The 14,255-nt window shown below is 42.5% G+C and overlaps 1 protein-coding gene across 1 annotated transcript in view; it reads left to right on the forward strand.

Annotated features, from left to right (window-relative positions):
• pgm5 (phosphoglucomutase 5) overlaps positions 1-14,255 on the forward strand; it is a 145,887-nt gene that overhangs the window by 61,514 nt on the left and 70,118 nt on the right. The window contains exons 4-6 of the mRNA XM_033018084.1: positions 5,437-5,562; positions 8,589-8,779; positions 9,730-9,884. Coding sequence (XP_032873975.1) covers positions 5,437-5,562; positions 8,589-8,779; positions 9,730-9,884 — 472 coding nt within the window. The remainder of the gene's footprint in view (positions 1-5,436; positions 5,563-8,588; positions 8,780-9,729; positions 9,885-14,255) is intronic.

Consider the following 14,255-nt stretch of genomic DNA (forward strand, 5'->3'; position numbering starts at 1 on the left):
TCATGCCTTCCTGAACTACCTCCTCTGACAGTTTGTTCCATATACCCACTGCCCTTTGTGTAAAAAAAGTTACCCCTCAGGTTCCTATTAAATATTCCTCCCTATGTCCTCTGGTTCTTAATTCCTTTACTCTGGGCAAAAGACTGTGCATTTAATGTATTTATTCCTCTCATGAATTTGTACACCTCTATAAGATCACCCCTCATCCTCCTCGGTTCCAAGGAATAGTCCTATTCTGCTCAACCTCTCCCTATAGCTTAGGCCCTGGACGCCTGGCAACATCCTCGTAAATCTTGTCCACACCCTTTCCAGCTTGTCGTCTTTCCTATAACATGTTGACCAAAATGGAACACAATAATGTAAATGTGGCCTCACCAATGTTTTATACAACTGTAACATGTTACAGTAACATGTAACTGTAACAACTCCCAACTTCAATACTCAATACTCTGACTGATGAAGGCCAATGTGCCTGGAATAATTTACTCCCAATCTTGGTCACTTTACAGCTTTATCTCTTTAGAGGCTATGTGATCATATCCATTCATCTCTGTTCATGCCATTAATTCATTCATCTTGTTTTGAATACTACATGCATTCTAATAAAAAGCCTTTAATTTTGCCTTTGCCTCTACCATTTTTCATTGCTCTGGCTATTATTGGAGGTGTGCCTTCTGTTTGAATGCTCTGTTCTTTCCTGATGGACTCTAGTTATCATTCCCCATTTTTCTACTTGGCATCAGTGTGTTGTCCTTTTAGTTCAACATTCTCAACTTCCCCTCACATGGTCCTTTGCCCCTGTCACTTCCTTTCCTTTCCCTTGAGTGCTTCCAGGATTATTTCCATACTTCCCCAAAACCCTTGTTTGAATTCCACCGATCAGGTTTCTGTCCACATTGCCAAAGGCAGCTCTTATCAAAATCAACTGGAACCAACATTAAAGCACAGCAAGGTGCTGGGAGTGTGTACGATAACATAGAAACATAGAAATTAGGTGCAGGAGTAGGCCATTCGGCCCTTCGAGCCTGCACCGCCATTCAATATGATCATGGCTGATCATCCAACTCAGTATCCCGTACCTGCCTTCTCTCCATACCCTCTGATCCCCTTAGCCACAAGGGCCACATCTAACTCCCTCTTAAATATAGCCAATGAACTGGCCTCGACTACCCTCTGTGGCAGGGAGTTCCAGAGATTCACCACTCTCTGTGTGAAAAAAGTTCTTCTCATCTCGGTTTTAAAGGATTTCCCCCTTATCCTTAAGCTGTGACCCCTTGTCCTGGACTTCCCCAACATTGGGAGCAATCTTCCTGCATCTAGCCTGTCCAACCCCTTAAGAATTTTGTAAGTTTCTATAAGATCCCCTCTCAATCTCCTAAATTCTAGAGAGTATAAACCAAGTCTATCCAGTCTTTCTTCATAAGACAGTCCTGACATCCCAGGAATCAGTCTGGTGAACCTTCTCTGCACTCCCTCTATGGCAATAATGTCCTGCCTCAGATTTGGAGACCAAAACTGTACGCAATACTCCAGGTGTGGTCTCACCAAGACCCTGTACAACTGCAGTAGAACCTCCCTGCTCCTATACTTAAATCCTTTTGCTATGAAAGCTAACATACCATTCGCTTTCTTCACTGCCTGCTGCACCTGCATGCCCACTTTCAATGACTGGTGTACCATGACACCCAGGTCTCGCTGCATCTCCCCTTTTCCTAGTCAGCCACCATTTAGATAATAGTCTGCTTTCCTGTTTTTGCCACCAAAATGGGTAACCTCACATTTATCCACATTATACTGCATCTGCCAAACATTTGCCCACTCACCCAGCCTATCCAAGTCACCTTGCAGTCTCCTAGCATCCTCCTCACAGCTAACACTGCCCCCCCCAGCTTAGTGTCATCCGCAAACTTGGAGATATTGCCTTCAATTCCCTCATCCAGATCATTAATATATATTGTAAATAGCTGGGGTCCCAGCACTGAGCCTTGCGGTACCCCACTAGTCACTGCCTGCCATTGTGAAAAGGACCCGTTTACTTCTACTCTTTGCTTCCTGTTTGCCAGCCAGTTCTCTATCCACATCAATACTGAACCCCCAATGCCGTGTGCTTTAAGTTTGTATACTAATCTCTTATGTGGGACCTTGTCGAAAGCCTTCTGGAAGTCCAGATACACCACATCCACTGGTTCTCCCCTATCCACGCTACTAGTTACATCCTCGAAAAATTCTATAAGATTCGTCAGACATGATTTACCTTTTGTAAATCCATGCTGACTTTGTCCAATGATTTCACCACTTTCCAAATGTGCTGCTATCCCATCTTTAATAACTGACTCTAGCAATTTCCCCACTACCGATGTTAGACTAACTGGTCTGTAATTCCCCGTTTTCTCTCTCCCTCCCTTCTTAAAAAGTGGGGTTACGTTTGCTACCCGCCAATCCTCAGGAACTACTCCAGAATCTAAAGAGTTTTGAAAGATTATTACTAATGCATCCACTATTTCTGGAGCTACTTCCTTAAGTACTCTGGGATGCAGCCTATCTGGCCCTGGGGATTTATCGGCCTTTAATCCATTTAATTTACCCAACACCACTTCCCGGCTAACCTGGATTTCACTCAATTCCTCCAACTCCTTTGACCCGCGGTCCCCTGCTATTTCCGGCAGATTATTTATGTCTTCCTTAGTGAAGACGGAACCAAAGTAGTTATTCAATTGGTCCGCCATATCCTTGTTCCCCATGATCAACTCACCTGTTTCTGACTGCAAGGGACCAACATTTGTTTTAACTAATCTCTTTCTTTTCACATATCTATAAAAAAATTTGCAGTCAGTTTTTATGTTCCCTGCCAGTTTTCTTTCATAATCTATTTTTCCTTTCCTAATTAAGCCCTTTGTCCTCCTCTGCTGGTCTCTGAATTTCTCCCAGTCCTCCGGTATGCTGCTTTTTCTGGCTAATTTGTACGCATCATCCTTCGCTTTGATACTATCCCTGATTTCCCTTGTTATCCACGGATGCACTACCTTCCCTGATTTATTCTTTTGCCAAACTGGGATGCACAATTTCATAAACTATGGAAATACTCAGGAGGTCAGGCAGCATCCATGGAAACAGAAACCGAGTTAACTTTTCAATTTGAAAATCCTTCATCAGAAAGTGAAAAGGATCTTCAATGTGAAATGTTAACGACTTCTCTTTCCACAGATGCTGCCTGACCTGCTGAGTGTTTCCAATGATCTCTGTTTATGGAGACACAAGCAACAGCAGGTGCTGGAATCTTGAGCAAATCACAAAGTGCTGGAGTAACTCAGTGGGTCAGGCAGCATCTGTGAAGGGAGCACTTCTTCAATCTGTTTATATTCCCAATCAAAATCAATGCAAACATCCTATGGGATTGAAATATCTCTTCTGTGCCCTAGACACAGTTGGTTGTATCATTTTCCTTCAATACTTCTTGACTGGTGCACAGATAGATGAGACCATATGTACCTCACTAAATCGTCCAATGGGAGGAAAATAATCCTAATAATGGCCAATCAACTGATACCTGCACAAATACCCCTTGTATCTCACAAGGATCATCGATGGCCTTCTCCTGGTTCTCAACTACACACTGTACTTTGGCAACATTATCGGACAACACTTCCAATACTACATGCTACATACTCTATCTCATCGCCACCTCCTTTGACACCTGCCCTGTCTCTAAACTGACAGATTGCTTGGCCAAGATCCACGATTGGAAGAGCTGAAAAATTAGGATGTCCTTTGACTAAATAGTGAAACGAACTAAATTATCATCTTCAGTTCCTGGCCCGAGTTCTGTTCCACAGTCACTAATTCCATCCATCTCCCTGGCAACCATTCAAAACTGAACCAGACTGTTCACCATCTTTGTGTCATATTTGATTCTTAATTTTATGGATCCATGTCGCCCTAAGATGGCCCATTTGGTAATATTGGAGAATTCCAACTAAGTAGTTCACTGATGCTGACGGTCGCATTTGGTCTTTGTTCCATCTGGTTAAGCTCCCTCATTCTACCCTCTGTAAACATGAGGTGATTTGACACTCTACTATCCATGTCCCGCTTTGGTCCAAAGCCCCATTCTTCCATTAGTTTTGTGTTCACTGAACATCACTGGCTGCCTGGTTAAGTAATGCCTCTGGTTTAAATTTCTCATCCATGGTTTCAAATGTATTCATTTCAGAGCAATCATCTTGCCTCATGCTCCAGGGAGAGTAATAAAATAGTGTTGCATAGTTGAATATGCAGTTTGTCTCTCTGTACATCTACCTGCCTGCCTGTTCATCTGTCTGCCTGGCTTGTCTGGCGAGCCTCATAGATTAAAGACTCACTGCACTCCATCCTTCTCTGCCACCAAACTTCTGTCTGTCAGTGACCATAATTGAACTATAGGAAATATTGATGCCTTTGATGCAATATTTTACCAGTTTCCAAAAACATGGGTATCACCCATGACAATTTGAACATGTTTAACATGTAAAACTGCACGGAAAATGCAGTCCACCCAACTGAAAGATTGAAAGATACGTCACGTTAATTTAATAAGCCTGTGCGTTTTTCTTTGTTTCATGACCATTTTGCGTACAGGCACTATATTCCCAGGTTGATTCCCATAAATTATGACCAGGGCTTCTGCTCGTAACATTAGAGCAAGGATGTGAACTGCACGAGAGAGGACAAAGAGAAAGATTTACAAAAATGTTGTCAAGACTGGCAAATCGTAATAAGAAAGATAGGTTAGGCAAGGACTGGAATTGGTGAAGCTGAAAGGAGATTTAAGTCAGATGCATAAAATCACAAGAGAGAGAGTTGGGATACAAAGGACATTACCTAAAACTAGGGGCATGGATTTAAAGTAGGAGGTGGAAGGTTAGAGGTAAATTATGGAGGATTTTATTTATTCAAGAGCCTGCTGGGAATCAGGCTACCCGCGGGATTGATGTTGGCAAAAAAAGTGCATGAATACAAACTAAGGGTTGTGCAACAAGAACTGAAATGTGACAGCAGACTGCATCTCTTATCCTCACCTGCCTTGGACATAATGAGAAGAAATGCCCACGATAATTCTCATGAATCAAGCCTTTCTTTCATCCCCTTCTCATTCCGGAGAATCAGTGCAAGTGCTTTAGCTTGCAACCGGCATCACCCTTAGTCCTCAGTCACTGATGGTGAATGAGATGAACATTTGCATGTACCTCAGCTATTTTACAGGCGATTTATTGACAAAGCAGGAGTTTTTATTAGGGTGGGAGCATCATTTTAATGAGTTGCCCTTGGAAGAATAGATTAATATTATTGCTTGAAATAGTTTAACAATGTCAATGCCTACTTACCAAACTGCACTCAAGGAGTGACTTTCATTCCTGCTTATTTTAATACTACGTTGATTGTCTCCTTCTACCTTTCCAGTTGAAATTGTGGACATAGTGGAGGTTTACCTCAACATGCTGAGGAGCATCTTCGACTTCAGTGCCATCAAAGGATTGCTCACTGGACCCAACCAGTTGAAAATAAGGATAGATGCCATGCATGGAGGCAAGTTGAACATGACCCCAGATGGACTGATGATTGTTTCTTGATTTGTTTCTTTGATCACTGGCTCTTCTAGTTGAGTTTAGTTTAATTTACAGATACTGTGCAGAAATAGGCCCATCGACCTCCATATACGAGTACTATCCGACACACTAAGGACTGTTTACTAAAGCCAATTAACCTACAAATCTGTACGTCTTGTGAGTGTGGGAGGAAACCAGAGCACGCAGTCGTGGGGAGGATGTACAAACTCCATGCAGACAGCACGCATGGTCAGGATCGAACCCGGGTCCCTAGCGCTGTAAGGCAGCAGCTCTACCGCTGTGTCACCGTGCCACCCAAACTGAAGAATAAATTGCAGAAAATGGGGAACACAAATGCGAATAACATTCATATAAATAATAACTTATGCGACTGTTGCTAGAGATGACCAGGTAGACCTTGATGTTGGTCCTTGGTGTTTAAATACTTGTGCAATTTCCACCCAACACTTGGTTCCACTGGAGATATCTAATTCCAGTGGATCTGGCTCACCTCACAGAGCCAGATACAAGCCATGAATGTAATAAGTACTGCACACCAAGGGCAACCTTCTACCCTGAGATGTTTCAGCTCAGCAATGTGAACACTTTAGAGAGGATATGTTGAAGGTTTTTCAAAATTGTTTCAGCTTTGAGGAATTGCACTCATGTGAATAGAGTGGGGAAGATGCGATCATCAATTGTATCTAACAGTGCGGCCTCAGAACTTAGCTCACTGATTTTGGGGTACAATTCTTGCTTCGGGCTTTAAGACACATAATATGCAAAGAGCCCCAGCTTCCAATTCCGGACTGGCCCCATTATATGGGTGGCATGGTGCCACAGACATTAATCTTGTTGCCTCACATCTTCAAGGGAACTGGTTCTGATCCTGCTCTTGGTGAAATATATGCCGTTTGCACATTCTCTCCATGTGTTCTAGTTTCCCCTTACATTCCAAAGACATTCTGTTGGATAACTTAGCTTGTAAGTCAAATGTATTTCTTACTGTAGGTTAATGATAAAAAAGCAGATTGATGTGCGAGAGAAAACAAGTTGCAGTGAAATATGGAGTGCAGGAATGGGACTAATGGAATTACACAGGAAAATGGCATGGACTTGATTGACTAATGGACATTTTCCATGTGATTATGAGTAGAAATATGTTCCAATTATCTGCCTCACTTTCCAGATTTTCTTTTATTTTAGTCATTTTATTTAACACCTGTATCACTCAGCATTCGATGATTTTTCCAGCAATAAATTTGTATTTGATGATTTCTCAAGCCTCCCAATATTTCTCTATAGAAATTGCATAGTTACACCAATATTACATTGAGTTTCCGAGAGGTGGATCAGGTGAAAGATCCCAAATGTAGAAAAATCTATATCATGGGCAAGATAAGCTGAATGGTTTCCTCTTATGGCAAAGATTCAATAATGTTATCAGGTAGATAGTATCACTGAAGCAGAGAGAATGATCCAAGGAGTCAAGGGGAAAGAATGAAACAATAAGAACACAGCTTAGACATATGACAGCCTTATGCAAAATATTTGTGGAAGCAAATGGCTATGGTTTCTTCGAACCATTTGAAGAGTAGAAAGAGAAGGGATACTTTACATGATGCTGCTCACACAGACCATGGATGGATAGTGCTGCAGGTTGATTTTTCACAGAAAAGTGTGAAGACAGGTGATTAAGTGGGTAAACCAAACTCTATTCAGGAGAGAAACAAGGAACTGCAGATGCTGGTTTACTAAAAAAGACAAAAGTTGCTGGAGTAACTCAGCAGGACAGGCAGCATCTCTGGAGAACATGGAAAGGTAATGTTTTGGGTAGAGACCCTCCTTCAGATAATTTACGTGGATTCAAGGTAATTAAACTGGAACATAACCTACCCATTATATTCCAGAGATGTTGCCTGACCTGCTGAGTTACTCCAGCACGTTGTGTCTTTTTTTTTATTCGGGAGTAAGATTGAAAAGACTAGGCTTGTATTCACTGGAGTTTAGAAGGATGAGGGTGGATCTTATAGAAACATATAAAACTATAAAAGGACTGGACAAGCTGGATGCAGGAAAAATTTTCCCAATGTTGGGCGAGTCCAGAACCAGGGGCCACAGACTTAGAATAAAGGGGAGGTAATTTAAGACTGAGGTGAGAAAAAACATTTTCACCCAGAGAGTTGTGAATTTGTGGAATTCCCTGCCATAGAGGGCAGTGGAGGCCAAATCACTGGATGGATTTAAGGGAGAGTTAGATAGAGCTCTAGGGGCTAGTGGAATCAAGGGATATGGGGAGAAGGCAGGCACGGGTTATTGATAGGGGACGATCAGCCATGATCACAATGAATGGTGGAGCTGGCACAAAGGGCCGAATGGCCTCCACCTGCACATATTTTCTATGTTTCTAGTGTATGTTTCTAGAATTTCTATTCCAGAGTTCAGCTCAGAGGAGTGGGTAGGGTTGAAGATGTCCTGGTTGGATTGCTCCACGATTGGCCACGTTGGCCATCCGCGAGTCACGGCGCCAGGCGGAAGAGGGCTTTGCCCGAGCTAGATGCTTGCCCCTTTTCCGGGATTACGTCTGCGCCTGGGTGGTGTTAGAATGGGACATAGTTGTATAGTAGTTATTTAGTATATTTGTAAAGATTGTAACATTGGTGTTTGAATATTTAATGTCTAGATAATTTGGTGATTTTGTAATATGGTGGTGGGTGTGTTACCACGGTTTGGTTTTGTATCGTGATCGTAATTAAATACATTATTTTTGTTTAAAAAAAGAGTTCAACTCCGTGCTACAAGCTGAGACTAACAGTTGTTTAAACAGTGGAGGTTTATGGGAATCAGGTGTGAAAGTAGAATCAAAACCAAAGAAAATATCATCCATCACCTTACTGAATGGAGAATAGGCCCAAGGGGACCTCAAGCAGGTGCCTGTTCCATTTTTACTGAATGAAGTTGCTGTGCGCTGACAATTCCTTGTGGTCATCTTTGGTTCCTTTGCAGTTATGGGTCCGTATGTGAGACGTATACTCTGTGATGAGCTCGGAGCTCCTGCAAACTCTGCTGTCAATTGCGTTCCGTTGGAAGATTTTGGTGGCCAACACCCAGACCCAAACCTTACATATGCCACCTCTCTCCTGGAGGCTATGAAAGGAGGAGAGTATGGGTTTGGTGCAGCCTTTGATGGAGATGGGGTAAGATTTGATTATTATAACTCTTGTGCATGACAATTCATTGTTTCGTCAATGGTGCTTAAGATATTTCTTCAGTCTCAAGGCTGTCGTTCCTGTAAACGACCTGAGCATTTACATGTTTTGATGGCATACTACCCAATCTCCATTCCTGTCTTAATGTGACCAGGATGTATCATTATTAGCTCTGTGCATCAGAGCAAGATATTCACGGACTTTCCATGTCTTTAGGTATATAGTGTCTAAAAACCGTCTAAAAACCTGATCGTCTAAAAACCGATTAAGAACATACAATGTCAAATCAACTTCAATAATAAACATTTGTTGCATTATTTAATACAATTATAATACAAAGCAATAATTCCAGATGGACAATATATTTGGTGTAACCTCTTGGAGCAATACAAAGTAATGAACATACTTTATGTGAGTTACCTTACGTGATTATAAATTCAGAGTTTCCTCCTGGATCCTAACTTTGGATGGTCATAACAAAATGTATCTCTATCCTGCTGATCAGGCTGAATCTCAAATAGGTTTCAGGAAATGAATGGCCTCTTCTGATCAAAACAAATTTCCTTGAAGAATTCAATAAGTAAGTAATTGTACGTGAATGATTCTGCTCTTTAGAGTTAACTTCATTAAATTCAAAGCCATACCAGTCATTTCAATTGAAGGACTAATTCTCAGAGGATCTCCCTGTATCAATGGTTATAGTTCTTGCATGTACAGGTTAGGGCTTCAGAACCCATCTTCAAATTGCAGCCTCTTTCTCCTCCCTTAGATTCTGGCTCTTTTCTCAGAATCCAGGTAAAATAATGACCAGATTACAGAGCCTGCATTCACTTTGAAACATTCCACATCACTGCTGGAGATCGTTAGAAGATAAACTAGTCAAATTTGAATTGGGGATAAGGTACAGATATTAAACGAGATTATTTTGTTCATGACAGGATCGCAACTTGATCCTCGGGCGAAATGGGTTCTTTGTCAATCCCTCGGATTCCATTGCTGTGATTGCAGCAAATATCTCCTGCATTCCGTACTTCCAGAAAACAGGAATTCGAGGATTTGCGAGGAGCATGCCCACCAGTACAGCACTGGACAGGTAAGAAAGGATGGCTCACTTAAAGCCCTCACTTAAATAATTAAAGTGTAACGTGATTTCATGCATCAGTGAAAGAAAGACTTGCATTTCTATGGTGCTCGTGATCTGAGTACATCCTAGTTTGCTTCACAGCCAATGAAGTATTGTAGGAACATGACAACCAATGCACACTCAGCTCGATCCGCAATAGAAGTGTAATAATGACAAGACCAATAGTGATGTTCACTGAAGGATGTTTACTGACCAAGGCACCACTGCTCATCTAGAGGCACAAGAAAATGCAGATGCTGGAATCTTGCACAGGGATACAACGTGCTGGAGTACACTCAGTGGGTCTGGCAGCGGAAATGTGTAGGAAGGAACTGCAGATGTTGGTTTAAACCGAAGATACACACAAAACAGCTGGAGTAACTCAGCGGGACTGGCAGCATCTCTGGAGAGAAGGAATGGGTGACTTCTTCAGACTGGCAGCATTTCTGGAGGACATGGATAGGCAACATTTCAAGTGGGGACCTTTCTTCAGAAGAAGGGTCCCAACCCAAAACGTCACCTATCCATGTCCTCCAGTGATGCTTCTGATCCACTGATTACTTCAGCACTTTATGTTCTACCACTGCACATCTTTGTGGTTATGCCATGGAAATTTTAACTTTACCTGTTGGGGCAGAGAGTTCTTGGACTGATGTTTCATCAGAATGGCAGCACCTCTGACAGTGTAGCACTTACTCAGTACTTCATTGGAGACTCAGTCTAGATCTTTGTGTTCAACTCTCTAGTGTGGGACTTCCCAACCTACCTGTCTCTGGGCATGAGAGTGCTATCCATGGTGCTGCTGACTTGTCTTTCTAAACGATTGCATAAAAAAATGCCCTACATTGGGGAGGGCAAATACTTTTTCTCATTTATTTGGCATTTGTAGAATACAAAATGGGTGGGGAGGGGTGTGGGAGAATATATGGAAACTATTTTCATTTCCCTCGACTGTTTTTCCCAAGACAGCATTTTTTTATGCTTGTCAATTTCCAAAGCTACCTTTAAGTGGTTCTCTAGTCACCAATCCGTATTGTGTTATAACCAATTCATCCCACGTAATATAAATGGTGTTCCTTAATTCACCAGTTACATTATATATCCAATTAGAGTTGTGGAAACACAAGGTGTAGCAGAACTACGTTTAATCAAATTCTACCATTTTCATTAACAACTAACATTGTGTTTAGGTTATTTTAAAGAAAAATGCAATTTTCATTGAGAATTCCATTTAAAAAAAACATTGCGATTTTCATTGGTGGGGGGTGGGATAGGGGGGAGCTTTCATTTAAAAAAACATAGCGAGTTTCATTGTGGGGGGGGGGTGGGATAGGGGGGTTTCATTTTTATTTAAATCGTGATTTTCACAAAGATCTTCTATTTTCACGAAGATCTTATATTTTACAGGTTATTGCCATTTTGAACTTTACACAAGGTCGCAGTCATGCTCTCACTGGCCGGCTGCGCCTGCGCAGTTGGGGAGGGTTGCCGTGACTCGCGTCACAACGGGGATCTCTGACGTCATAACGGGAACCCGTCAGCCGCGCCTGCAAAGTTGGGGGCTATGGATCAGTAGTGGAATATTACCTTGGGGGACGGGCCCAATGGGTCCGCTCCTGGTCTAGTATATATTACTAAATCTCTGAACTTGTTTGTTTGTTTGTATGCGTGCACGTGAAATCCCAAAACCGCGCCAAAACGGTACACGAAGGCGCTACAATTTTTGGCCCATCTTATTCACCATTGTCCTGTGATGTAAACGAAACACGTTTCGTTTGGGTTGATGTTATATTTTACAAGTTATTGATATTTTAAACTTCACAAAAAATCACTTTTCAAACCACTTTTCCACTTGCCCTGCCATCCAGCCGCGTTAGGCATCACCAAAACTCCACCACAAAGGTACACGATAGCGCTACAATTTTAGGCCCACCTTACTCACCATTGTCCTGCGATGTGAACTACCAAGATAGATGTCTGTGATAATTTTAGAATTTAGCCAGGGTATTCTAAGTGTACAATAAGAATCTTAGAGCAGAGGATGGGAATTACTAGTCAATGTCTAGGATAGATCTCAAGTAATGCTGATGTGCTTCTTGGCATAGGAAGGATATCCTTTGATTTTAATGAGGGTATTTCTAAGTTATTCCTCGGGTAGCGTGAGGGTATTTTTAGTCCATTTATAGGGTATAGTACATCTGGATTATATCTAGGTTATTTCCACAGTGTAGTTTGAGGTATATCTAGAGTATTTCTAAGACATAGTGAAGCAGACGCAGGAGTATACCTGGCTTATTCTGGCAATATTGCTAGCATATTCCAAGAATTGAATGAGCATATTGTTGAAGTATGGTGGGCGATTATGAGGATATTTCTATAGTATACATAGGTTTTACCCAGAGTGTTCTTTGGTACAATATAATAACAGCTTAAGATAATAACAAGAATTATCATTATTCAGCATCATTGACACAATGATACAAAACATGTCACAATGTGAAGTATTCTTAATTATCAAAATGGATGAAATGGATACCCTGGAGGGCACTAGCTGCACTGAAAGGAAACATCTGTTTTTGTCAGATCCAGAATCAACATGATCTGTAGGACACTGCGCAATGATTTGCAGTTGTCCCAGGGCTAGTGATTTTTTGTTCTGTTGATCAGAAAGAAAAGAGAAAGCAACCACCCGTTGCTTACAGTTACACTGTAAATTTCAGGTCAGCTACACTTTGGTTTCAGGGATAGTTACATGTAGAATTACACCCAGAGTTTCAGGTGCAGTTAAACTGAGTTCTATGTGAAATTATACTGTGAGTTACTTGTGTACTTTTACCATAGTTTCATTTCTTGTTACTTCATGAGTTTCACCTGATGTACAGTATCACCACTGGTATCAGGCAGTTATACTTTTAGTTCCATGATGTGCTACACCACTGTTTCCATGCAATAGTTGTACCATTATTTTCATGCAGTGCAACACAACTATTTTCATACAGTGTTACAGCTCCAGGTCCATGCAGTCTTACACTGTTCATTCCATGCAGTATAACACCACAATTTTCATGTGGTGTCCCACCATTAATGTGGCGAAGGTCCTGCTAGGGTTTGACTTCCAAAAATGCAACCCTTCACACTTATCTGCATGAAACTCCATCAGCCATTCCTCAGCCGACTTGCCCAACTGATCAAGATCCTGTTGTATTTGTTGATAACCATCTCTGGTACCACCCTCTTTAGTGTCATCTGCAAACGTATTCTTCATGCCTTGTACATTCTTATCCAAGTCATTGGTATAAACACAAACAGCAATGGGCCCCGCACCAATTCCTGAGGCACACCACTAGTTACAGGCCGGCAGTCCAAGAAATAACCTTCCACCATCACCCTCTTCTTTCTTCCATGAAGCCAATTCTCTATCAAGTTGGCTAGCTCTTCCTGGATTCCATGTGATCTAATCTTCCAGAGCTGCCTATCATGTGGAACCTCATCAGATGCATGTCAGACTAAATAGTAGGCACCTCTACACGGTTAGATCACATGGGGTCCAGTGCCAAGTGGTGTGATACCTTTAGTTCTATGCGGTGTTACATCAGTCTGCATGGGCCGCGGAGCTGGGGGGGGGGGGCTACAGCCCCTCTACTTTTTTGGCGAGACATGCTTCATAACCCGAAATTATCCGGCCCGCAGGCGTATTTTTCTCTTCTTCTGAGGACCTCCGACATCCAGAATCTCAGAACAAGCACACAGTGAGCGCAGCAAATCCAAAGATCATAGAGCGGAGCTTCACTCCATGATCTTTGGGCAAAACCACGACCAGCCGTGGCGGAAACCGACTGCCCCCCCAAAACCCTCCCGCCCCTCCGCTCAACGGCCAATCACAGCGCGATTCACAATCGAGATATGGGGCAGTGAACGAAGTGCTCTGATTAGCCGTCGAGCGGAAGGGAGGGAGAGAGAGTGAGTGAGTCTGTCGGCCCCAAGAGGAAGAGAGTCGGCCCCGAGAGGGAGAGAGAGAGAGAGAGAGTCAGTCCTGAGAGGAAGGGAGAGAGAGGGGGTGGGGGGGGGGTGGATGGGGGATATATCCCCCACTTTTTGAGTTGGGGGATGGCGTGTATTATCCCCCAGTTTTTGGAGGTCAAGCAACAACAAAAAATAAGAATTGAGCCACCCTGCCTCCCGCTTGCCCGCTCCGCTCCTTCACCGGGTACCCCCGAGGTCGGTGATCAATGATCGCTCAGCCCACCCCACTTTCAAAACGTTCCGCAGCCCTTTCTCTGTCCAACAATCTGCCTATCAAATAACCCCAAATTTGTCTGAAGTCTAAAGAAGGGTCTCGAC

The sequence above is a fragment of the Amblyraja radiata genome, chromosome 3, assembly GCF_010909765.2.
Source record: "Amblyraja radiata isolate CabotCenter1 chromosome 3, sAmbRad1.1.pri, whole genome shotgun sequence".
In the NCBI taxonomy this organism is placed as follows: Eukaryota; Metazoa; Chordata; class Chondrichthyes; order Rajiformes; family Rajidae; genus Amblyraja; species Amblyraja radiata.